The sequence below is a fragment of the Phoca vitulina genome, unplaced genomic scaffold (genome assembly GCF_004348235.1).
Source record: "Phoca vitulina isolate PV1807 unplaced genomic scaffold, GSC_HSeal_1.0 scaffold33, whole genome shotgun sequence".
Classification (NCBI taxonomy): Eukaryota; Metazoa; Chordata; class Mammalia; order Carnivora; family Phocidae; genus Phoca; species Phoca vitulina.
The window spans coordinates 9,220,619-9,245,814 of NW_022589736.1; the positions used below are offsets into that span (position 1 = coordinate 9,220,619).

General features: G+C 46.3%; 1 protein-coding gene across 6 annotated transcripts in view; it reads right to left on the minus strand.

The window, feature by feature from the left end:
- The window catches only part of SFMBT2 (Scm like with four mbt domains 2), a 221,219-nt gene that overhangs the window by 182,783 nt on the left and 13,240 nt on the right, over positions 1-25,196 (minus strand). For 4 of the 6 annotated variants that reach the window (XM_032425927.1, XM_032425924.1, XM_032425925.1 and 1 more), the window contains exons 2-4: positions 15,423-15,574; positions 7,801-7,895; positions 5,644-5,884 (exon numbers count right to left, since the gene is read on the minus strand). In XM_032425927.1, coding sequence (XP_032281818.1) covers positions 5,644-5,884; positions 7,801-7,895; positions 15,423-15,522 — 436 coding nt within the window. In that variant the 5' untranslated portion in view covers positions 15,523-15,574. Of the gene's footprint in view, positions 1-5,643; positions 5,885-7,800; positions 7,896-15,422; positions 15,575-17,433; positions 17,870-25,196 lie in introns of those variants that run through there. The other 2 variants (XM_032425928.1, XM_032425929.1) reach the window with 2 other exon arrangements.

The window sequence follows — 25,196 nt, forward strand, 5'->3', positions numbered from 1 at the left end:
CAAGTTTAACCACGACAAAGATTGACCGCGTACAGCCGCAGAATTTCCAACGATATTAGCTCTCTGAGACAGAAAACCGCACAAACAAGAATCCCTGTTCAAAAATAGATTCCCCAATTCCCTGCGGGACAACTGCTGCCCCTGGCTACAAAGTAATAATTATCCTGTACTACAGCAATCAATAAAACCTTTGGCCCCCACGAACCTGCGATTTCCTGACTTTGTTCTCTGCGCTAGCTAAAGATTTCCAAGTCATATTGATTACCCACTGCATTTTTTTTTCAAGTTCTTTAAAACGAGCAATAAAGAAACTCTCCAATTAGCATAACTTGTTATTGTTTGAGCGGGCTTCAAATCTTTCCGTCACATTAATGCTGCCCCCCTTTATGGGGTGTTCCCATTTTTCACGGGGAATTTGTCATTTTAAGTGTGTCTCTGTCTTGCCTAATAGCGCAAAGTCAGTAGGATACAAATTTGATGTTGCTTCTGGAACTGTGACTGCTGCCACATTTTTCATCCAAGCGAGAAAGAAGAATTGATTAATAAACTATGCCCTCTCTCTCAAAGCAGCATGGATTTCTACCAAAGGAACCCATTAGCTCCGAGAGTGTTAAAATTCAGTACTCTCGAACATGTCTCTAAAACGATTCACTAGACAATCTATTACAAAGCGAAACCATCGTGCAGCCTTTCCAAGGGCATTTAGCTGCTAACGTGTCAGACTTGGAGAGTGAGTCGTGAATGAGATAAGCAAGGACAAGCGAGAAGGCGGGGAGGCAGCCTGAGGACCCGCCCAAGGGGGGGTGTGAGCACCGCTACGTGGCCGTCGTGTGCGGAGCTGGACGAGCGAGAAGATTTCTCGTTCTCCGAGTAGCACTGATATTTTCCCAATATTCCATCAGCACAAATCATCCGTCCAGACTGGTTTACCTCATGAGAGGACAGAGACCGCAAGGAAATTAAATAATCGTACGTGACACTGTATCTTCTCACCTCGGTGGCTGTTTTCATTCAAAGCAGATGGAATATTACTCAGTCTTAAAAAAGAAGGGACCCCTATCTACACAACTCACAAAAATTAACTCGAAATGAACTAAAGACCTCAATGTAAGACCAGAAACCATAAGACTCCTACAAGAAAACACTTCTTTTTCCTAAAAGAAGGTCCTTGACATCACTCTTGGTGATGATCTTTTGGGACATGAGACCTAAAGCACAAGCGATAAAATAAAAAATAAATAAGTGGGACGACAACCAGCTAAAAAGGCTTCTGCACAGCAAAGGAAACCATTGACAAAATGAAAAGACAACCTACAGAATGGGAAAAAATATTTGCAACCATGGATCTGACAAGGAGTTAATATCCAAAATATATATAGAACTCATACAATTCAATAGCTTAAAAAAAATCCAATTTAAAAATGGGCAGAAGGGGCACCTGGGTGGCTCAGCCAGTTAAGAGTCTGCCTTCAGCTCAGGTCATGATCCAGGAGTCCTGGGATCTCTGCTCAGGGAGGGAGTCTGCTTCTCCCTCTCCCTCTGTCCCTCCCCCCACTTGGGCTCGTGCTCCCTCTCTCTCTCTCTCTCAAATAAATAAATAAAGTCTTTATAAAAAAATGGGCAGAAGCTTCACCCATTTCCCTTCATGTATTTGGTGAAGGCGAGTGAGAGGCCCAGGTTTCCAGTTATGGAATGAATAAATCATGGGGATGAAAGATACAGCATGCAGAATACATGATATTATAACAGCCTATATGGGCACAGGTGGGAGCTCCACTTGTGGGGACAGCATAAGATACAGAGAAGCTGAATCACGGTGTTAATACACCTGAGACTAATGTAACATGTGTGTCAATGACACTTCAATAAAAAGAAAAAGAAAAACTGAAAAGCAGCTCTGAATAGACATTTTTCCAAAGAGCACATCCGGGTACTTCTCCGCATCACTGATCATCATGAAAATGCAAATCAAAACCACCAGGAGGTATCACCTCACACCTGTGGAATGGCTATCCTCAGACAGACAAGGGGTAACACGCTGGCGACGATGAGGAGAATGGGGAACCCTCACGCTCTGTTGGTGGGAATGCCAACTGGTCCAGCCTCTCTGAAAAATAGTACAGAGGTTCCTCAAAAAAATTAAAAATAGAACTACCCTATGATCCAGGAATTCTGTGACTGGGTATCTACCCAAAGGAAAACACTATGTCACAGAGATATCTGCACCCCCATGTTCCCAGTGGCATTATTTACAACGTCCAAGACACGGAAACAACCTAAATGTTCACTGTATGTACAGACAACGGAATATTCTTCAGCCATAAGAAAACGAGGAGATCCTTCCATTTGCAACAACACAGACGGCCCCCGAGGCATTATGTTAAGTGAAATAAGTCAGACAGACAAAGACAAACACTGTACCATCTAATTCTATGTGGACTCAAAAGAAAAAAAAAAAAAAAAACAAAGACACAAAACCCCTCATACTAAAGGAGATTCGGTCACTAGAGGCCGTGCATGGGGGGGTAAGGGAACTGGATGAAGCAGGCCGAGAGGGACAAATGTCCAGTTACGATCGTACAGGGGACGAAAGGCACAGCGTGAGGACTCCAGCTAACATTGCTGTGCGGTATATTTGGACATTTTAAGACAATAAATCCTGAGAGCGCTCATCACAAGGAAAAAACATATTTTCTTTTGGTTCCTTTTTGTATCTCTGTGAGAGGACAGGTGTTCACCAAACTCACACACTGCTGTAGCTTCATTCTATCTCAATAAAATTGAAAGGAAAAAAAGGGAAATCCTGGGACACGCTGCACACGGATGAACCTCGAGGGCACGATGCTGAGGGAAAGTAAGCCAGTCGCAAAAGCACACACAGTGCATGACTCCAGGTAGGTGAGGAATCGGAAGCGATCAAACCCAGAGAAGCGGGTGGTGCAATGGTGGCTTCCAGGGGAGGGGAACTGGGGGACTGCTGCTCAGCGGGTACAAAGCTTCAGTTATGCAAGACATGAAAGTTCTAGGGATGGGCTGACACTGTGCTTACAGTTCACAAGTTTCCACGCACTTAAAACTCTGTAAAGAGGGTTAAAAAAAGAGAAATATAAAAGTGCCACTTTCGACAGACCTACAGTGCAGGCCGGGCCTGGGACACGTTGAGGAGAGCTCTACCCAGCTCGGCCCACTATGTGTGCACGCAGAACTGGGACGGGACACAGAAACAAAGGGCCGGCCAGTCACGGCCCACGAGTGCCCCTCCCTCTGCAGAGAGACCAGAAACAAGGCTCACACTCGTAGCTCCAAAGATACAACCAGCCCTGACTCAAAGGCCAGGCAGAAAGGCACTACCCGTGGACATAACAACAGGGATTCCTCTCCTAAGGGCATCTATGTAATAAGCAGAGATAATAACCTCCTTCCAGAGCATTCACTCCGTCAGTGAGCACTTACTGAGAACTCGCCAGGGCAGGTGTTAACGCTGGGCTACACAAGTGAGCAATTTCCCACTGTGGAGCCCGCCGTTTGGGGTAAAACCACAGAACAGGGACTACGGCTGCACCCTGCACCCACCCACGGCCGAATGCAGAAGCACAGTGTGGTGTAGACACCTGGCGGAATAGTACGCAGCCAGGAAAAGTCATGAAGTCCTGACCCACGAGCTGAACAACAGGGAGGAGCCTCCAGGACACGATGCAAAGTTCAAGAAGCCAAACGCAAGTGGCCTCACGTTCTGCGATTCTGTGTGTCTCCATAAACGAGGCCGCAGAAACAAAGCAGACCAGCAGTCGCCAGCACCTAGGGACTGGGAGAACGGAGTGGTGGTTAATGGGCACGGGGTTCCCTTACGGGGTGATGACAACGCTCTGGAATTAAGACAATGACAACAGTTGTGCAGCCTTGTGACTATGCCAAAAATCACTGAAGGGCACACTTCCAAGGGATGAATTTTACAGTATGTGTATCGTCACTCAATTTGTTTTCAAGTATCAATAAGGGGGGGCGAGGAGCAAAGCTGCAGATGTGATCAACTCCAAGGGCACCAGCGCCTTTGTGAGCAAAGATGGGGTCTGACCTTGGTTGCCTGTGAGCTCACAGCTGGAGGAGGCCGGGGGGGCGGGAGGAGGGCCTGCGCATGGGGGAGCACAGGTGCAATGACCCAAAGCAGGACAGAAGGGCCCGTCTCTCTTTCTTCTGGGGCACTCAGGGGCCATGATGTCAGCTGAGGCCCAGGCAACGTATTCTGTCCTTATAAACCTCACAGAAATACAATTCAAGCTCCATGGTCAGGGGTCTATAGGGCCATGACCGCCTCTCAGCCGGCTCTCAATTATGCAGGACACAGGGTAGTAGAAAGGCACAGACCATTCCCACCAATCAGAAGAATATATAAGAACTTCAGAAAGAAGACAAAATCCAAAAGTTCCGGGCGAAAGCAACTGCCAATATGGTGGACAAAAAGGACCTCGGAATTCAGCTCTGAAACGTTACCTGTCAGGTGGAAATAAAGATATCGAGTCAAAATTAAAACAGGCAGACAGGTACTATGAAGACATGACACAGGCTTGAGCATCAGCATCCGAAGTCTTCAAGCATCACCGCTGCCATCACCGCAGAATCGAACACTGAAAACAGGGTGTGAAGATTCAAATATTTGGAAACGCGGCTTTTCTCACTTACGGGATCAGACGAGCTCCTTCTGGGTTTCTCCAAGTCCGTGCCACTGCAGTTCGAGCCCCATGACTCCCTGGTTTGGAGACTGTCTTGTGTGGCACCCCGGCCTTCCCACTAGAGGCCAGCAGAAGCACCCTCCCTGTTGTAACCCAAAATGCTCCCAGACATGGCTGAATGTCCCCTGGGGGGTATGGTCACTGTAGGGAACCACTGTTTTCCAGCGACTAAATGGATCTTATCTCTACAAGCTCTGACGATTCCCTCGAGAGTAATGTCACTTCTCCACATCTGTTCAGTTTTCTACACGCTTCCCACCCTGACAGTCTCCCCACAAGAAGACAGATGAAAACTTATCAGAGAAGCCTGTTTCAGGTGCTCTATGTGACTATTCAAAATGCCCAGTCTCGGGGCGCCTGGGTGGCTCAGCTGGTTAAGTGGCCAACTCTTGGGTTTCGACTCAGGTCATGATCTTGCAGTCGTGAGATCGAGCCCAGTGTCAGACTCTGTGCTCGGTACAGAGTCTGCTTCAGATTCTCTCTCCCTCTCCCTCCAGCTCATTTTCTCTCTCTCTCTCTCTAATAAATAAATAAATTAAAAAATGCCCAGTCTCTAAAGCAGAAGAAAAGCAACATCATCCATCTCTAAAGGGAACACAAGACTTCAATCATGGGCATCCATCCCTCAGCCCTGCTCTCCTACCCTCCACACACCCATCTGAAGACTAGACTCCAAAGCCTGAGTCTCCAGAAGGCCCCGGTGGGCTCAGTGGACAAGTAAAAATGCACCCAGGTCCCCCCAACTCTGGAGCCCTCCCTCCCGACACTGAAACTCAAGAAGCAACCTGCAAAGCACCAGACCTCCCAATAAATCGGTTTTCAAGGCTCTACGAGCATCCTGAACGCTGATCGCGTGTGAGTGGAGAGACTTCGGGATGTGGGCCACCCGGCCGTCGGGATGTGGGGAGCTTACCGTCCGGGGGCATCAAGGCCTTGTTGTTCTGCGTGCACCACCCCACGGGGTGGAGATCCGCGATCACCACGTCACACCAGAAGTCGGCCCGGCGGTCCTCACCGTAACCACAGTAACGTAGCAACAGCAGCTGCCCACAGGTGGTGATGACCGTGGCCACCCAGTATGTGTCTGGGTTGTTCTTATTGGCCACTTCCAACTTCATCCCCGGCTGGAAATTGCTCTGAAGGCTGATTTCAACCTTCAGGAAAGAGAAACACGGGGACAACGTGATTATATCGGACACACCCAGAAGAGGACGGGAACTACTAAACACACAGCACTTAAAAATAACATTCCCCAGGGCGCCTGGGTGGCTCAGTTGGTTAAGCGACTGCCTTCGGCTCAGGTCATGATCCTGGAGTCCCTGGATCGAGTCCCGCATCGGGCTCCCTGCTCGGCAGGGAGCCTGCTTCTCCCTATGACCCTCACCCCTCTCATGTGCTCTCTCTCTCTCATTCTCTCTGTCTCAAATAAATAAATAAAATCTTTAAAAAAAAAAAAAAATAAAATAACATTCCCCTCGCCCTAGAACAGCACTAAGAGAAATAACACGCGAGCCACCCACCAGATGTTGTGTTTACTAATAGCCACGCACAAAATTAGAAAGATACAACAGATGAAATTCATTTTAGTCATGTATTTTATCTAACCCAATATATCCCAAATATTGTTATTTCAAGATGTAATCAACATGAAAGACACGGAGTTGGTTTACATTGTTCTTTTCCAAGGAAGCCTGCAAAATCCAGCCAGCCTTCTACATTCACACCACCTGTCCGTTCGGACAGCACGCTTCTGAAATGCTCAGTAGCTCCATGTGGCTAGCGGCCACTTCGAGAATAGCACAGCCTTGGAGAACGTGTTTCTTTTTCTTTATTTTTAATTAAGGGTTATAGTCTATTAATGTTTGCAGCCTGGTGAGCCACAACATTCAAAAGCTCACACATCTGACGTCCTCGAGGAGCACCTGCTTAAGAGATGTTGGGATTGTACGTGGCTCGTCCAGGGGTCCATGCTACTCTTCCTCTAAACCTGGTACATGGGCCTGGGGAAACTGTGGGTCCGGAAGGAAACGACACTGTGGTTGAAAGGGAAGTGGGAGACATGACTGGATCTAAGAGAACAGGGTGGCTCCACATGGAGAAATACTGATAACTTCCTGGTACAGAAAGGAAGGAAAAATCTGTGGATCAGTATCTCTTTCCTAAACCCCCTCAAGGGATCTAGCCAAGTCATCCCAGCATCTTAAGAGGCAAAAGAGCCAAAAGCAAGAATAGGCTAGAAAATGGCCCCAGTTTGTTTACCAGACTTGGGCTAAATCTTTGCTTTGGATAGCCCAGTGGGGGAAAAGAAAAAATTGTTTCTCAGAATTAAACTTTCATTTCCAGTAAAGCTATAATAATGCCTCAGAACTTGGGTCCTGAAAATTTAGTCTTTCCCTTGCTAATGATATATTACCAAAATCTCATACATAAGCAAAAGTCTGATAAATCCTCCATCTTTTATTTCCCGGGACTTGCCCTTCGCAGGGCACGCTATGTGCATTGTTCAAAGAAATATTACTGATGAAAATGATTTTCTGGTTTGATCCAAATGTGTCCTGAATATTTACAGTCATTTCCTCTAATTTCACTCATCTGCCCACAGATGGTTGTAAGAATTCTGGTGTCCTTTTGAAATACAAATATCCATTCAAAATAAAAAATATACAGCCATTACCCGTCTTAGATGATATTGCTCATCACATGTATTGACCTCATTTGCTGGCTTTTTATTCCCAACAATCCTACCTGTCTCAGGCTGTGTGCCCTTTGCAGGGCCATGTCTGTCTACCTTGGCTCCATAAGTGCAGAGTAAGGGTAAGGTGCACACTGTTCTTCACATGCTGAGACCCACCCTGAGCCCAGCCCCCATTACCAGAAGACATCAAGTATGAGGACGAGGCCCATCTTTCCTGCAGCTGTCTGTGGAAAGCAAATGGATGTCCCCCTCACCTCTGGATTTCTAAGAAATCCTGCCTCAATTTCCCTTTTCTTCCCAAAGATTCGGCATCTTCCTGCAGACGCCCCTCTCCCTCTCCAAATGCAGACCAGAAAGACGAGGGGTGTTACGTACATGCTTGAAGGACGTGTGAGGAGCTGCGCTGGTACCTGTTTCTTCCAGATACTCTCCCCAGTTAAAGCCAATTTCCTCCAGGCTTGAGCCTTCTTCTGTCAAAAGACAAGGGAAAAAAGAAGACTATCAACACCAGAGTGAAGAATGGAAAGGCACGGGCCTTCCATGAAGAGCGGCAAATCCTTAATGCAAGAGACAATGGAATTCAACCGTGCAGGAGGACCCTGTTGAGGATGCTGCTGAGGGGCGCCCGGGTGGCTCAGTCGGTTAAGCATCTGCCTTCGGCTCAGGTCATGATCTCAGGGTCCTGGGATCGAGTCCCGTGTTGGGCTCCCTGCTCAGTGGGGAGCCCGCTTCTCCCTCTCCCTCTGCTGCTCCCCCTGCTTGTGCTCTCTCGCTCTCTCTCAAATAAATAGATAAAAACCTTGAAGAAAAGAAAAAAAGGATGCTGCTGATACTGTCGGCTTTGGCGTGCTGGCTGCGGGGTGCTGACTAAGGAAAGGGAACACTGAAGAAATCCCGCCTGAACTACGCTGGCAAAATCAAGGGCAAAATTAGGCGCTCTCAGGCAAATGAAACAAGATCTGTTTCGGGGCATATCTGCTGCCTGCTAGAGTACTTGTTTGGAATCAGCCGCTGTCACGGGGGCCACTCCCTTCTCCGGGGAGGTTGGAGGACCGGGTAAAGGAAACCATCGGGCACTGAGGAGGTACCTTGACGTGTAGACAGCGTGAGCACCTTTGACCACGTGTTTACTTCCGACGGCTAGAGATTATAAAGTAACAGCACAGATTGTTAGGGTCATAAGGGACTTCAGGAAGCATTGACTCTGATGTTATTCCAAGGAAAAAACTATTGGGAGGTCCAGAAGGACTGCTCAAGTATGTGAGGTCACCTAGCAACTTAGTGACAGAAACCAACCAGCAATTCTCAAACCGATCAAGCAATTCTCAAAACATTTAAGATTGTGCGGAAGATACAATCTGTGGAGTCAAAAAGAACCAAATAACTCATTTTTAAGCACGGACAACAATATTATATCACAGTTTCCAATGGAAAGAACTCACAAGCTGTAAACATTATTTCAGCGTATCTGTAAGGCTATCATATCATAAAAAAAGAACATAGAGCAGTAGGGGTTAGGGGTTATCCACACACGTGGATAAGTAAAATCTTCAAAGGTTAGCTTCTCTTTCCTTGCAATAATGCTCAACGGATGTTCAACCTGTGTATCTTCTATAAGCAAGAGCCTGTTTCACAGGCCAAAAATAAATACTGCTCTCGGTCATGTCATTAATGGAGAAGTAGTATATCCTGGCAGGTGATCCAGGAGAACCAGCAACAGGAGGCTCTAGGAAAGAAAGCCTTGTTCTTGCAGGCTATCACAACCTTTTTTGTACCAAAGGTTTCTTCAACTGTAAGTGGGAAAAGTAATTTTCCTGCAATACTCTGTACAGTCTCAGAAATGGGCAGAAGATCATTTTTGTAAAGCCAGAAGATGCTAGATTAAAAGCAGTTACCTTAAATTTTGTCTTCTAAATCAAAGTTGCTTGGAACTAGCCTCCTCAACTTTGACCCCCGTAAGCTGGTTTGTAATTAAATGTGCAAGAAAAAGAAAAGCTCCCTGAAGAGAAAATCTTTCCCTTGTTTTTCTCCCAACATTCCACTTTACCCAGGGATTTAGGTCCTTTCACTGGAAACAGGCTCCCTGAAAAAAAATCAGCAGATCCCACAGCGGCCAGCTAACAAGATATACTGCTGAGACACAGTGAGGCAAACCCGCAGGAAAGCAGTCACGTTCTGGAAAACCCCTCCGGGTGTCGCCCGACGACTCTACCCACAACTCTTTTCCCCAAAAGGCTGCAGGCATCGATTACCAGGTTTGCTTTCTGATGCACTAGCCAGAAGCATGCCTGCGCACGTCTCACTTGCTCGGGGCGCCTGGCGCCAAGGAAGTCTGTAATTTCTCTACACCCTACCTGTCCGGCTCCCGCAGAGCCCACGCCACCTGCAGGCCTGCCCGCCCCAGCCAGGGTCACGCACTTCCAGCCCCACAGAGCCACCACGGGGTCGTGGCAAGAGCTCCACGAGCTCTCTGCTAACTGCTTTAAGTGCATCACCCCGTTTCCTCCTTCCAAGAACCCTGACACATGGTGACTACCATCCCCATTGCACAGAAGAGATGACGGGAGCCCAGAGAGGCTGGGGGGGGTGGGCACGGTCACCAGGACCACGCAACTGTCCAGCCACAGAAGCAGGATCCGACTCGGGCTGTCGGGTTTCAAGCTAGAACTCTCCCGAGACACCTTTCCATGTCTCCCTTCTGCCTGCACCACGCGTAGGGCATATGCACTCCACCACCACCACCCGAGGCAGGCTCCAGGACCAGCTTGTCTGTCTTCTGTGCTGGTGAGCATGAGAGCATTCGAGAGCCAAGCCCGGCAGCGGGAAGACGCAGGAGATGGGGGAAGGCAGGAGGCAGTAGCCAAGCTCAGAGAGAACAGTGTGTGCAGAGAGCCCCTGGAGCCTTCGGCAGGAGGACACAACCAGGGGGACGACATGGCCATGAAACTCAGTCCTGGGCCTTCGGAGGCAGAAGGTCCTGGGAAAGCCCCTGGGTGAATTACCAGCTCCTGGAAAATGGAAGGGCTCTCTTAGGGAGTGCTGGCTTCCCTGGCATCAGAAACACCTGCGTGGAGACAGAACGAGGAGGAAGTCCTGCAGCAGCCAGTGCGTGGGGCTAGAAAGCTTGGATGAGCTTCAGCACCACGCCTGGAAGGACCGGTGACGCCATCGCTTGGTATCGTCCGGGAGGGTGAGACCGTGGCTTAAATTTCTCAGCTTCAGCTTCGAGACCGCTCGCTAAGGTTCTTCACTGTTCATACAATTCCAATCGAGGCTACTAGCATTCTACCCAAAACTTGGTTCCCACTGAATTTTAATTCATTACAAAGCATGTTTCTCTTCCTGCAATAAACAGGCTGTAGATGGTTTTCAGGCGTCACTCGGGTGTTCGTTCAAGTCACCAAGAGACGGAAAGGTCCCCCAGTGACTCCCCAGCGAGTTCCTAAGAACACTGCTACAGAGAGTGCTGTTCACGCTCCACGGTCCACAGAAAATACTTAAAAGTCAAACCTGGAATGGGATTTTAAAAATTAAAGCTCGTGTGCCCAGCACCAGTAGTTTTAAACAATAAAATCATACACAAAATTTAGGGTCCCCTACAATTAGGCCTCTCCTGACCTGTAACTCATAGTACTTCCTCCAAGCACACACATTCCCCGAACAGCCCGTTCTCTAAAGACGTTTCAATGAGCAATAGATAAACACACACACTGTTTATGAGTGGAGGCCTCATAAACCCAGAGCAAATATTTACAGCTGATTCATAAACCTCTTAAACCCATAAACATTTTATCAGGGAAACTCTGACAATCTCCCGCCTCTGCCAAGGCACCAGTCGGAAGCGTTTTTCCCCATGACGTCATGAAAACCGACCATGAAACGCGACCAAGAAAATTCCACATTCTAAGAGAAAAGAGGCCCACTATTAGTGGCCACTCGGTTGTAGAAAACAGAAGTCTATTTATGTGACCAGCACATTTCCTGATAGAAAAAGAACACTAAAAGTGGAGGTGTGTACGCTTACGCACCTTATACATGATAGTGTAAAGCAGAGTAAACACACGGCTCACACACCTTTTTTTTTTTTAAGTAATCAAATCTTGGGTTTTGGTTTTACAGTCTGAAATTGGCTAACTTTGGGAGGCTGAATGCTAACGTCCGTGACCACTTGCCAAGAAAAGAACGGAGAGTCTGCAGGTTTGGAGCCGATGAAATCTCATACAACACTTTCTCATGTGCTAGATATTCCTCATATGCTCGGGAAGAGAAAGTAAGGCATTAAATTTTCGCGATTTTCACTGCTGATAGTCCGTTCATACAATCACAAGGCTTAAAAAGTACTTCCATTGAGTGCATTAAACAGACCCACAGCACGAACGACACTCGGAAAGGGCTGGCCAAGGCCACGCGAGGGCTGAGTTCACGGCTGCAGGACGTCCCCCAGGGAAGGAGGGACAGTCATCTGCACTCAGAGGACCCAGATGGCCAGAGAGATTTTCCAGAAAAAAGAAAACACATAAAAATCACCCAATCACCCAGCCGGGGGTGCGGGGGGGGGGGGGGGGCAATTAGTATTCTAAAGAGAAGTGTTTTTGGTCTTTTGTTTGGTTTTGTTTTTAACAGAGAACGCTAAAGTTCCTGGCACCAAGAATAAGAAATCTGAATTTTTCTAACAAGAATGTTGACTCCTTTCCTTCCAGAATAAAAAAGCCTGTGGGACTCCAGTTAATGTATTCCTAACACCAAAAAAAAAATAATAATTCTCTTTACTCAGAGGCCCGCCCAGTCTAAATGTGCAACACCACTTTATCTACAAACTTCATCGGGAAATTACATTTAGCCAGCCTAGAAAAATAATGTCAAGGACTCTATTTATCACCATGTCAGCATATTGTTTCGCTTGCTTTTATAACAGCAACTGGAGAAGCCTAGAATTCCAGAAAGCCAATTTGGGTCCACGGCCTTCTCTGCGTGCCCGGTGACAACACTGTCCGTCCTGTCCACTGGGGAGGCCTTCCATTCATCCGTCTGCGCTCATCCGGGCAACGTCCTCCGCGCTCCTGGGAGGAAGTCATTTCATGTGGTGCCTATTTCCTTTACAGGACTGAGGTGCCAGTCAAACTAGGATTTGAGCTTTTCTTAGGAAAAGAGGCAAAACCGAAAATAAAAAAGCTGTTAACGGGAGTCGGAGCTCACTGCTGTATGGTGAAGTTTTCACGTCAGAGGGATGGATCGTCCGCGCCAAGGAAGCACAGTGGTTCGGGGTAGGGCATGGGGACACAAGTCAAAGCAGCGGAGTTGGGGGGGGCAACCACGGAAGGCGCTGGCCCTGTCACCTGGGCCGAGAAGAGCTAGAGGCACCCACGCGTAGTCACCTGCTGGGGAGCAACGGGCCTGCGTCCCAGCACACGTGGGGAGGGGCAAGCAGACATGTGGAGGAAAGGACAAGAAAGCAGCTGGGCTGTGCCTGCGTCCCAGAAAGCGCGTGTGTGCGCGTGGAGGGGGCGTGCTCGCATGCACATGGGTGACTTCGCCCTGCACGGAAGGGCAGATACGACCCAGTGTGCAGAGCACCTGCTTCCAAGCCTCCGGACGCCTGGAATGAAATCCTGGCTCCAACACAAGAGCCAAGTGACTTCGCCATGTCGTCCGGTTTCCTCCTCTTTACCATGTGGATAATAAAAGCAGGGCTTTCATGGGGTCGTGGAAAGGTAAACTGAGTCAACACACATAAAAGTCCTTAGAGAGTGCCTGCCATACCGTTCGAACTCAGGATCATGTACCTACCTGTCCTCTGTCAACGGAGAACCAGCTGAGCCTGCCCTCCCCCTGCTCTTCTGGGAAGCGAGTCTCATCCAAAATACTCGCGGCCGAACAGCCCATGGCGGCCCCAACCATATCACAGTGGGCCCCACAACCAGACACCCCCCCCCCACTGACACCAGAACAGGAACTGTTTCCTGTATTACCAGCTTGAAGGGGAAAATAAGCTTCTTGACGACTCGTACTTGAGTCCGTTGTAACAGACTCAATGTTCGAGAAACACTGAGTTTCTCGAAGTCGGCCTCTGCTCTCTACAGAGGTTTAAGATCCTGCCTTAAATTTATTCCTCCTTTAGGAGTCGCTCTTCGTGGCACCACCTACAAGTCTCCTCCACGAAGAGGTGTTTATGGAAATTCCAAGGGGAAAGGACAGATCAGCCACGTAAGGGGGAAAAAACCTCTGGGGCCCATGTCTATACATGTTAAGATCATTTGGAGCTCTTCAGAACTACCATTTCTAGTAAAGATCTTCAGGTCTTGTATGATTCAGGTCGCCCATCGTGCACGAGCAAGGAAGCCTCCATGAAGTGTGTGCACACGACTGGCCGTCAGCACAAGCCCAGCCTGGCTGGTGACAGAACAAATCCCCTACTTCCCTATTCATGGAATCACCCGAGAGGAAATGCAGCACAAATAATTCTCCCAACACCATATTATTACCAACGGGCTTCAAAATCTACTTAAGCTAGACAGATATATTGCAGCTGCAAGAAAATGAAAAGTCAACACACGTTTCGTTTTTAAAACCGTTTCGAAAACACACCTTTGAAAATGAGGCAGTCACAGACACGGGATGTGCATTCAGCGAAGGCCTGTGAAAGCCCAGGGAACCAAAACTGGAAACGTAATTTCATGCAGCAAACGTAGACAGACTTTTTAAAAAAAAAAAGCGTATTTGTACTTAAATGAGAGTAGAATTAGGGTGAACCTTCCGCCTATGGGACTCAGTTTCCTCAGAAGAGAATTTCCATACTTCCACTGGGGGACAATGACTCAGCTCTGCTTCTAGAAGTTTCCTCACTCCAGCTTACGTACAGAAAAATCCCAAGGGGGCGGGTGGGGAAACTGGGCTGATTCTGAAGCCGACACTAACATTTTTCCACATATTTAGGCAATAACTTCAGGGGTTTCCAGATTTTTTGCAGATAAAGATATAAATTTGAGTTAATGCAGTAAATCCAATGAAATCGAGCCATCTGTAATTTTGCCATTGACAGCACTCATCAGAATATGAAGACAACCATCGTGACTTCTCTGGATAAGGGTCAAATCTCTCACTGAATTAAGGATCAACATTTTGTACATGAATTCACCAGAGCAAACGTTCATGATCCAGACAGCTAAGCTGTCCTGATTTAATTTGCTGGTATGCAAATAGAGCAACCCTTTAAAAGAAGGAAAAAAAAAAAAGTGTCTTTTTAAAACGGACTCTTGTGTAAGCATTTAGAAAAAGAGACACATAAAAATTCATCGATGAAATATTAAAATTCAGTCAAAGACTGGTTAGGTGTTAGGTTCCTTGAAGGGAGGAACAACTATACCACGGATTCACATGACCTAAATTTCTTTCCCATTAGGCACTTCTCTGAAAGCCGTGCTCAAGGTTTCGGAGAGGAGAGGGGGTGCCGGCATCAGTGCCTAGGCAGAGCCCGCTGTCCTGTCCCTCTGGGCACGAGGGACACAAGCTGACGTTCCCACCTCCCCTGCAGTGGTGCCAACACGAGACGGGTCCTGGTCCAGAGGTTCTGAGCAAAACTAACAGCTGTGTGTTCGGAGCCAGAGCATGTCACACTGTTGATTCACGACCCTCGAGCTCTGCTTACCCCGTAACAAAAAATCGGTGTGGCATGAATCCGCAGAAAGCGCACCAGCTCTTTCTAGAGCTAGCATGAATGATATATAAACATTTACTGTGTTAACCACTGAGATTCTGAAGTGATCTGTCACCTCACTGCAACCTACCCCTCTCCATCTAGTATTGGAAATACTACATTTTGAGCCAAACTTTGTGTAACTTTCAAGCTGCTCTATGCTTATAAATATGACAGCAAATCCTAGGAACAGGCAGTGTGAGAGATCTCGAGATGTCTGCCCCATTGTTTCCTGAACATTTTCGGGAAGATATCGGTCACTAAATCAAAACGTCAGAGAGAGATCCAGAAAACAAAGTCCCACCTGAATCGAGACCTCCATTACCGCTCGCTGAGCTTTGCTGTTTTTCCAAGGGTGAGGAGGAAGGGTCCTGCATGCTGGAAGCTGACAAGCTGTTCTCCATGCCTAGTGAGTAAGGATCCTCTTCTCTTAATGCATCCTGCAGCAAGAATTACCTAAGAGCAACCAACAAAGAAAAAAAAAAAAATCAGAGCACCTTGATTATATTCCTTTGTTTTTAAAGTCCCCCCCCAAAATAACAGCATCCTATCAGAGCTGCTACCAGGTCACTATAACACGGAGGATGCCACGTAATGCTGATAACAGAAAATACCCACACACGGGTGAGACGTCTCGCGTGTCCCAAGCAATGCGCGACTGGACCCAGTTAAAGTACCGACGTTTGCCAATGTGCTTTCTGACCAATTAGATTTTTCCTATAATAACATGGCTATTCTTCACTTGCATTCTGATACGACAGGTGGACAAACAGGTAAAATGACAGGCACTTCTCACAGAACCTACAATTTGGTTCATTTACATTACAGCCCATGAAACAGCCAGGCACGCGCCCCCCCAAGGGTCGCCACTCCTAAGGGTCGGCCGCTGACCTCTCTGGTAGTTAGACAGACACAGCCATGCGGGGCTTTTAAATCTTTCACTCATTCAACATCTACTTTTATTGCACACGTAGATGAAAGATTAAATCAGCAAAAGGGCAAGGATGCATGAAGAAAACCATAGTGCCTCTACACCTATAAATAGAATATTTTGTCACTCACATACAGTAAAATACCTTTTAAGAATACCACCCCCTTAAAACCACTAGCCACATGCACTCGTGCGTGTGCAAGCGCGCACGCACACACACACTCTCTCACGTGCACACACCTCTTTTGGTGTTATTCAGTTTGCTTTCCTGGAAAATTATTTTGAGGGGGGGTCAAAATTAAAGGTTCATAAGAGGGTGTTAGTCATCGGTGCAATGGCAGGAAGAAGACAGAAAACTCTACCAGGAGGAGATGGGCAAGGTACCAGGTACACAGCATGCGAACTTAACCCAGCACGTATTTATTAGCTACCTGTTTATATAAAATACTACGGCAGACGCTGTGGGGGCAGGGATACAAAGCCATTTCTCAATCAAAACACAAAGAAAGGAAATACCTATTTTAGAATAGGAACCATGGAAATGTCTAGACTGCTTCTTCCAGCAGCGACCTATGCATCTTGCTGGTACGAAGGTAAGTACACGAATAAGCAAATGAAATGACAAATTATCAGGCAAACATAACCAACCGGGAGATTATCTTTTACTCATCCCACAGTCTCTGAGCCCAGGTGCTTTTTCTATTTTCTGAAGCAAAGTGAGGCTGTGCGGTCTGAGGAGAAGTCAGGACGAGAGATACAATGCAAGGCAGGGCTGTCCCAAAAAATAGGAAAGCACTGGTTAAAAGGCTGAAATGGTTTCTTGGGTTTGTTTAAAAGCCACATCAAGGATCGGTAAATACCACATGCTCACCGGAGCGCTGCATGGGGCCGAGAAAGCAAGGCAAGCCAGTCCTAACCCCGCCCTCCAGCAACATCTAAGACCAACGGTGCAAGAAAACTGGGTGCGCACACGAACGACTTAAAGGTAAATAGAAACTCAGAGTGTTTTTCTTTTTTCTTTAAATGAAAGATTAAGTAAAGGAACCCGTGGAACAGATAGACGGGTTCCAAGATGCTTTAAAACAGAGGGCGCTGGCAAACTCAGCACTTTGCACACTGAGGCTGACTAATTTAACCCGGCGACATCAGTTTGCTAAAATAACGCACACGATGACAGGCAGAAATGTATTCTCCTAATAAGAACGCTCCTTTCCGAGTCCTATTATGACACAGACACTGGTATCTGTGGGGAGCCATGGTTCTGGAGATCTCCTCCCCACGGGGCTGCACGAAGCCGACCAGAGAGGAGAGGGACAGGCCGCCAGGGCTCCCTGCAAGTTCTCGTGCCCTAGACCTGGATGTTACAGCGGGTGGCGGTACTCACCAGTGTGTCTGCAGCGCCACCAGCATCCAGGAGCAATGGCCGATGCCATCTGCAGAGAACTCGCTGGTTGATAAGCGAGTGTGGCCAGCCCACCAGAGACCCAACAGCCAACAAGCGCCGGGTGCGAGAACACGCACAGGGAGCACGCAGCGGACAACACACACCTGCCCGCAATGACGGAAGCGTGTGTGTGAGTTTGCAGATCACCCGATCACCCAGACGGGGACACCATGCCCACCAACAACAGGGGAAGACGTGGCACCCTCTGCAAAACACTGCCTCCCTCACGGATGTCCCCTGGAGTCTGTCGGGGACATTTCCAAGGATGGGGGGTGGTGGTGCAGAAGGACAAGCAGCTGAACGACACAGGAGGGGGGACACTTGGAGCCAACAGAGTATCACAGGCAGCCCGGAACAGAGGGCATCCCCACTGGGGGCACGCGCTGACCCCTTACAAGCTGGTCAGCGACAGGGAACACTAGAGACACAGAGAGAAGCAGAGATCACCACGAGGTTGGGGGGGCAGGATCGGAGAACGTGCTAGCAGAACAGACTCAAGGCTGAACCCCAAGCAGAGGAGAATGGTTTGCCAAAGCAAGGACCCCAACTCTGCGGGCAGGAGTAGACACCGCAGGATTCACTGCAGGGAGTGCAATGATCTGATTGATCTGTTCCAGAAAAGTCGCTCCAGCCAGACAGATGGACAGACGGGGACACGACTGAAACAGGACCGTGTGGACGGAGGTCTGGGGAGAAAACAAGGAAACAAGTGCACGGCGTATTTCAAAAGTACAATCCACAGGACGTGGTGCAAACGACCCAGGAGTCCCCCCGATATTAACAAGGTGCAATCTCTTCACAGCTTGGAGGCAGTTTCCTAGAATAAATCCCTTTCCACAGCTCGCTCTCAGCAATGCATGGAACCTAGGCAGTGCCTCTGGAAATAAACATTACCGGAGAAATCACGTTAAATAGGGGAATGACAAACCCGTCCACAGAAATTTACTTCCGATGGACTTTGTGGGGGTAGCAAATCTCACTGGTGAAAACTGACCCAGAATCTCTGCAAAATGAAAACAGGATTTTGAAAAGCAAATCCTTTTCCTGCCTCCAACACCCTCACCCCCCAAAAAGGGCTATTTTTAAAAGGAAGCATATTTCATTTTGATTCTTAAAATATATATTAGTTTCAAGACCAAAGGTAAAACTTTCTATTAATGAAAGTACCTTTTTTTCTAAAGACATGAAAAGAAAGCTCACAAAGCTGGGTTTTTAAAGGGTAACTTCCTGTTTTTTACAATACACTTGTGATCCTATGTAAAGTTAATCCCACTCTAATTGGCTCCTCTCCTCTCTAAAGTTGTTGAACAACACAATTATAGTAACTTGGAGAGTAACAAGGCCACGATCTAGCTGTGTGACCTAGGCAAATAACTTGACCTCTCTGTTCCTCCAAACTTCTCATGAAAGCTTGACTAGATGTAATCATTGGGCCCTTTTCAAATCTAAAGTTCTATGAATCTACCAGAGCTTTTTTCAGTGTTTTATTTTTCTGCATTCAGATTACCTGTTTATCTGAAAGAAATTTTTTTTTTTTTAATCTGAAAGAAATTTAACAGAACAAGCATCCTCCCCTGTTAATTCTTTTCTGCCTCCTCCTATCATTTGGAGAATATTCAGAGATGGTTAAGTAATTTTAGCATAAGCCAAGCAAAGTCTTGTTAGGAAGAAAATGGGTGGGGAAGAACACTCACTAGACTAGATAGTATTCTAGAGCTAACCAGAAATTATTAGGGGTTTTTACCTATTTTGAATTATCTTTAGGCCAGCAAGGTCCAGTAGAATTTTCTAGACCTGCACGGTCCAGTACAGTAACCAGGAGCCACATGGGGCTACTGGGCCTTTGAAATGCAGCTAGTGTGAAAGAGGATTTCAATTCACATTTTCATTAATTTTAATTTAAAAGTCATATCGGCTGCCGTATTAGGGAGCACAGCTAGCCCACCACACAGGTAAGCCAGAGTTTACTATATTTGAATTTGGAGCATGTCCTAAAAATAACCATCAATTCTTGGCTCTCTTGAAAGTTTTAATTTAACAATAGCAAGCTAATTGAAAGAGAACACAGGTATTTTAAAACCTAAGAAACTTCAAAAAGAGACTTAACAGCTTCCCCGTGATATTCCACAAACATTTCACAACGAACGTTCCAATGTAGCGGCTTTTTATAGAATGTGCTGCATTTTTGCATCAATATAATTTCAAAGAAGAAACGATCTAATAAGCTAAAGCATGTGCGTCACACGAAAATCGTTTCCTGTTTTCATTCATCTATAAATTCAGGAAAATCATTCCAGCTCAAAAATGTAATCAGGCATAAAGTTTTCCTGGGAAGGAGAAAGAAGAGTCCATGAATGTAACTATTAAGAAATCAGTCAAGTATCAATGGCTTATAGAATACTCATTAAAGGGGGAGAAGTTTGCTCAAGTTTTTATGACTTCTTGGGGACTCAGCTCTCTGCACTTGCCCCTGACCAGATACTGTAAAAAAGGATTCGGGGACTATAAAGTAAGACATCAATTTAAATGCACCTAATCAATCATTTTAAATAGAACTCAAGGATAACATTATAAATATCAAAAAGAAAGCCACATCAATGAGTGGCAGAGTTATTCTGTAAGGACAAGTGACAAGGCTTTTATTTACACAGGCGACTGCAAAATGTATTTATTTCGGCGAATGACACATCACACTTGCACTTTTCCAATAATATTTACTTTCTTCCTTCCCATAAAAGGTATACACACTCTGTAGAAATCTAGGAAAATAAAATTATAAAGGAACACATTAAAGTCACTTGTCACTCTAACACCCAGGGAGAATCACTTTTATGTGGATAACAGATCCCCCTGACAGCTTCTCTGCAGGGTTTGAGTTCATGTAGAATTTAGAATTTTAATTCTTGTTTCATTTACCATTACACAGGAAGCATTCCCCCCACGTCGTTAAAATTCCTTGAAAACATGACTTGAAATGGTTGCACAATTTTTATTATAATATGAATACAGTAATTTATTTACCATTCCCCTCCTACTGACCATTAAACTTTTTTATTTTTCCCCATCATCGGCAGTGCTGTGCTGGTCATCCTCAGCCATTAATGTTAATGCACCTCTGATGTGGTCTTCCCATGGAATCCCAGAGGTGAGATGAGGGGCCAAATGCAGACACAGATCTAAGCCTCACAATCCACGCTGCCCAAATGCTCTCCAGCCCACAGGACTCACTTGCACCGCACTTAGACTGTGCCTAGCAGTGACGACAGACTGTATCTGAAGCCAACCCCCTCCAGGCCATCAGCCGCGTTTCCTTTCCCCTTTTTCAATGTGACATTCAAAAAACACAACCTGCCATTGTAACATGCTACCCTCATGTGATAACCCTCTCATCATATCCTTCCCACATTTTAACTGTTGGTATTTCATATAATTTTTAAGAGCGCTCCATATTCTATGTCACAAAACCGCTGCAAATATCTTCCCCAACTTTCCTTTTAGTGGCTCCTTTTGATAAAAGATTAGTTCTTTTTCTTAACTTAGTCAAATCTATCCATTCCCTTGATTTTTCTAAAAATTGTATTTTCTTTCTTTTTTTTTTAATGAGAGAGAGAGAATCTTAAGCAGGCCCCATGCCCAGCGCAAAGCCCAACGCGAGGCTCGACCTCACAACCCTGAGATCATGACCTGAGCCTAAATCAAGAGTCGGATGCTTAACCAACTGAGCCACCCAGGCACCCCTAAAAGTTGCATTTTCAAAAAAGCCCTCCCCCCACCCTGAGACACCAGAAGTCTAACTTCTCTGGGATTCCAAGGCTTACACTTAACTCTTTAACATAGGGGGAATTTCTGCTCAAATATTCTGTGAGGGGCAGCTCTGGGCTGTCCCCTCCCGCCCCTCCCCCCAGCATAGGTAATAACCCATTTGTATCCCATTGGGTTTCCACGTTCTGTCTTTATCATATATTAAAAACTTATGCATACGAGGCTGTGTTTCGGTGTACCAAAACTTCCTTGAATTATGAGAAAATTCAGAGAAACAGAAGTATGACTTGTATCCATATATTCCCCCTTAGTTCAGCAGCCATTAAATTTGGAGTCCTTTGGGGTTGGTTTATAAAGGGACAACCATGATTTTGCACGGCCTGAAATGCAGTCTCCTATGACTTTATCATCACGAGGCATTTGACCGTGAACGGATTACTGTGTATCTGAAAGACACACGGGTAGAATTTCTGTGCATCAGAGACTGCTCACTGTCCCTCCTCCACCCTCAACATCCGCTTTCCCCATCATCTACAGAGAGGTGTAAATGGCCAAGGAGTTGGATGTGGTCATGCCAGATGCGTGGCACAACCAAACCACCTGGAGGGCTTGTCAAACCTCAGGCTGCTGGGCTCCACCCCCAGAGTCTCTGATCGACAGATCAGGAGAACTGCCGATGCATTCATATTTCTAACAAGTTTCCAGGTGCCGCTGATGCTGCTGGTCCGAGCACTACACCTGGAGAACCACAGCTTGATGAAAAGATTTTTGTCTGGGGTGCTGAGAAAGATAAAGTAGTTCCGCATCAAGAGATATTTAACATAGGTGTACTAAAAAAATACATATATTTCTGCAAAGTCATTTACATGTGGAGAGGGGAAGGTTGGTTCTTTCAGAAATAGCTCTGCATTAAATAGTCTTGCATGATAAGTAGTGTTCCTTATAGAATGCCAGTTACCTCAGTTCCATTTTACAAAGTCAAGCTTTGCTACACCATCTGCCGATAGGAGTTACAGTTTATCAAGATTGCATCATGTTGACTCTTCGTGGGGGAGCCACGCTCTTAATGGATCTATGTATCTGACCGAATTATTTTTTGCAGGTCTCTTTTCTCAAAAAGCAAGAAGAAACTGGGTTGTACAATCTCTAGGGACTCTTCCCATGGTGTCCCTCACTCCTCGCAATGCCCTTCTCCTTCAGATCCCTTGGCTGATTGCCATGGTGTTCATCTCCACACTGCTGATAACTCACTTATGAACTTCCCAGTTTCTGTCATCAAGTCATGGGCTAGCACTCAGCCTGCTCTTCCTCCCTCCTGCCCTTCGCCTCCTAGCAGGTGTGACTCCGAAGCTCTATGAGGACGTCCCAGCTGACCCCGCAGCACCCTGGGACTGTGTCCTTTTCCTCGCACAACTCTGCCCTGGAGTCAGTCATGATCTTGTTCTTTCCACGTCCTTAGTTTTAACATACTTATCACCCATTCGAAAGAACGCAATGTTTCCACTCACTGTGGAATTCTCCTCTCCATAAACTGAGATATATAGGCATTTTGTTAATTTCATCTCAAGAACTTTCCACCAGGGCCTCTGTTCTGCTCCCATCCAGACGAACTGCCTTCTATGCCTGGCTGGCTGGCAAACGCCATCCTTAGACCTTGCTTCTCTCTCCTTTGTCACATAGCCTCTCTTCTGGGTCCCATGTCTTCCCCATTCTCGCTTTTCTCCCTTTTGAGGAGGTATGTTCCCTAAGAAAGGATTTAGGTGGAAAACATGAGGCCTTGCATGGTTGAAAATGCCGTTAACTACCCTCACGTTGGAACCAGTAGTTTAGGTGGGGAAAAAACTTCCAAGGTCAAGGGGTGCCGGGGTGGCTCAGTCAGTGAAGCATCTGCCTTCGGCTTAGGTCATGATCTCAGGGTCCTGGGATTGAGTCCCACATTGGGCTCCATGCTCGGCAGGGAGTCTTCTTCTCCCTCTGCTGCTCCCCCTGCTCATGCTCTCTCTCTCTCTCTCTCACTTGCTCTCTATCTCAAATAAATAAAATAAAATCTTAAAAAAAAAAAAACCTCCGCGGTGGAAAAAACATCTCGCAGAGTTCCAAGGGCTTCTGTCCACCGTCTCCCAGCTTCCACTGGGGAAGTCTGTCAGCAGCCCAGTTACTGGGGCCTCGGAGCTGAAACTTCTCAATGACGTGCCTACTGACGATCTGCTTGTGGCTTCAGGGCACACTGGCTTCTTTCAAGTTTAAAATTCATGTTCTTGTGCTAGGATATTTTCTTGAATTACTACTAATTTCCTCATCTCTGTTTTCTGTTCTTTTGCCCAAATATTCAATCAAATGTCGGACCTCCTCAATCTGCTTCATTTTTTCTTTTATGTTCTGTCGCTTGTTCTTTTTTTTTTTTTTTTAAATCTTCCACCTAGGATCTATCATCAGCTTCTCCCTCTAGCTCTTCTATGGAGCTTTACAATTTAATTTCACAAAGCTCTTTTTAAATTCTCATTAAGACTCCCTTCCCCACCCTATCCTGTTCTTGTTACCAGGATGCAAAGTCTGCTATTACCTCCCTGTGGTGATTCGTGATCTTCTTTTAGAGATTTTTCTTCTCTCCTTCATAAGAGAAGTTATTTTGCTCTCTTTGTTGGTTTTGGTCTCTACTTTTTATGTTAGGTACCTTCCTCAGAAGATTGGTAACACTTTGTGGTTCTCCTGTTTAAGAGGGGGGCACTGACGGGCTGGCTGGCGTCTCTAAGCCAAGTGAGGCTGTCAATCCTGGGAACCCATCTGGAGGTCAGCTGGGTCATTCCAAGAGGAAATCCCAGCATGAGTGTCTTTACGTCTTTACTCCCAGGTTGGTCAACATACACTGAAAAGGATTCCACCATATTCCATTATAGAAGGGCTGGGGTCTCTGCCTACTGTCACCGGTTTAGAAGGGAACATCTCAAAACACACACAATCCCTTTCTTCCCTGAGATGAGGCACGTGCAGTCTCCAAGAAAGATCCCCCTCTTAAATCCAAAGCAACAGAGGAGTCCAGCTCCAGCTTCAGATCTCCACTTATGAGAATCAATAAATTCTCTTCCTTCCTTCCTTCCTCACCCCACTACTGACTAATATACCACTTCTTCATCTTGATTTTGTTTTATAAGACATGAGGAATGTTACACTCTTACTGTGCAGAGACAATTATCCAAACTCAGGTGAAAACATGAAGCTTTTTATTGTAAGTCACGAGGCTGCCTCCAAAGGCTTGCAGCTCACAAGGGCTCACTTTAGTGAACTGCACTGTATTAGTGATAAAAGAAATGTCGCGTTTCTTTTAGTTACCCAGACTTTTCAAAGTGATCTGCCTCAAAGTAGTTCAAGAAACTTGCAATGTAACTACTTAACATACTCATAATTTCACGCTCCCTACTCTGAAGTGGGAAAAGGTTTGCAGTTGTTCGTTTCTTCACATGACTCAGAAAAGCAAATATTCTCCGGATAGAAAATAAAATGTGAAGGTCTAAACTCAAAGCTTATGAAATTCCAGACATGCTCTAGCTGCCCATGGATATCTAGCGTGTCTAAGTCGCACAGAAAACGGCCTCATTTCATACTCGGGAAATCTCGAAATGAGCACAGGACACCTAACCTGAGCTAAGACCTTTCAAAATATTTCAAATAAAGCGGAAAATATCAGAGGATTCTGAAGGATGTGCAACCTAATTTTCTTCCCAAATCTGATCTCTGAAAAATCACTACTTCCATCTTTGGAAGAAGCAACATGCAAATAAACAGCCAAATAACAGCCTGAGATCTTGAGAGTGGCTACAAGAACCATACCTGTAAAGGGCTTTGAAGAAGAAAAGCCATGTTAAGGGCCTGGCGCTATGATCGAGGAGAGCCTCCTTCTATTTATATCCACCCTGTCACCGGATCCAGCCTGCTAATAAAGC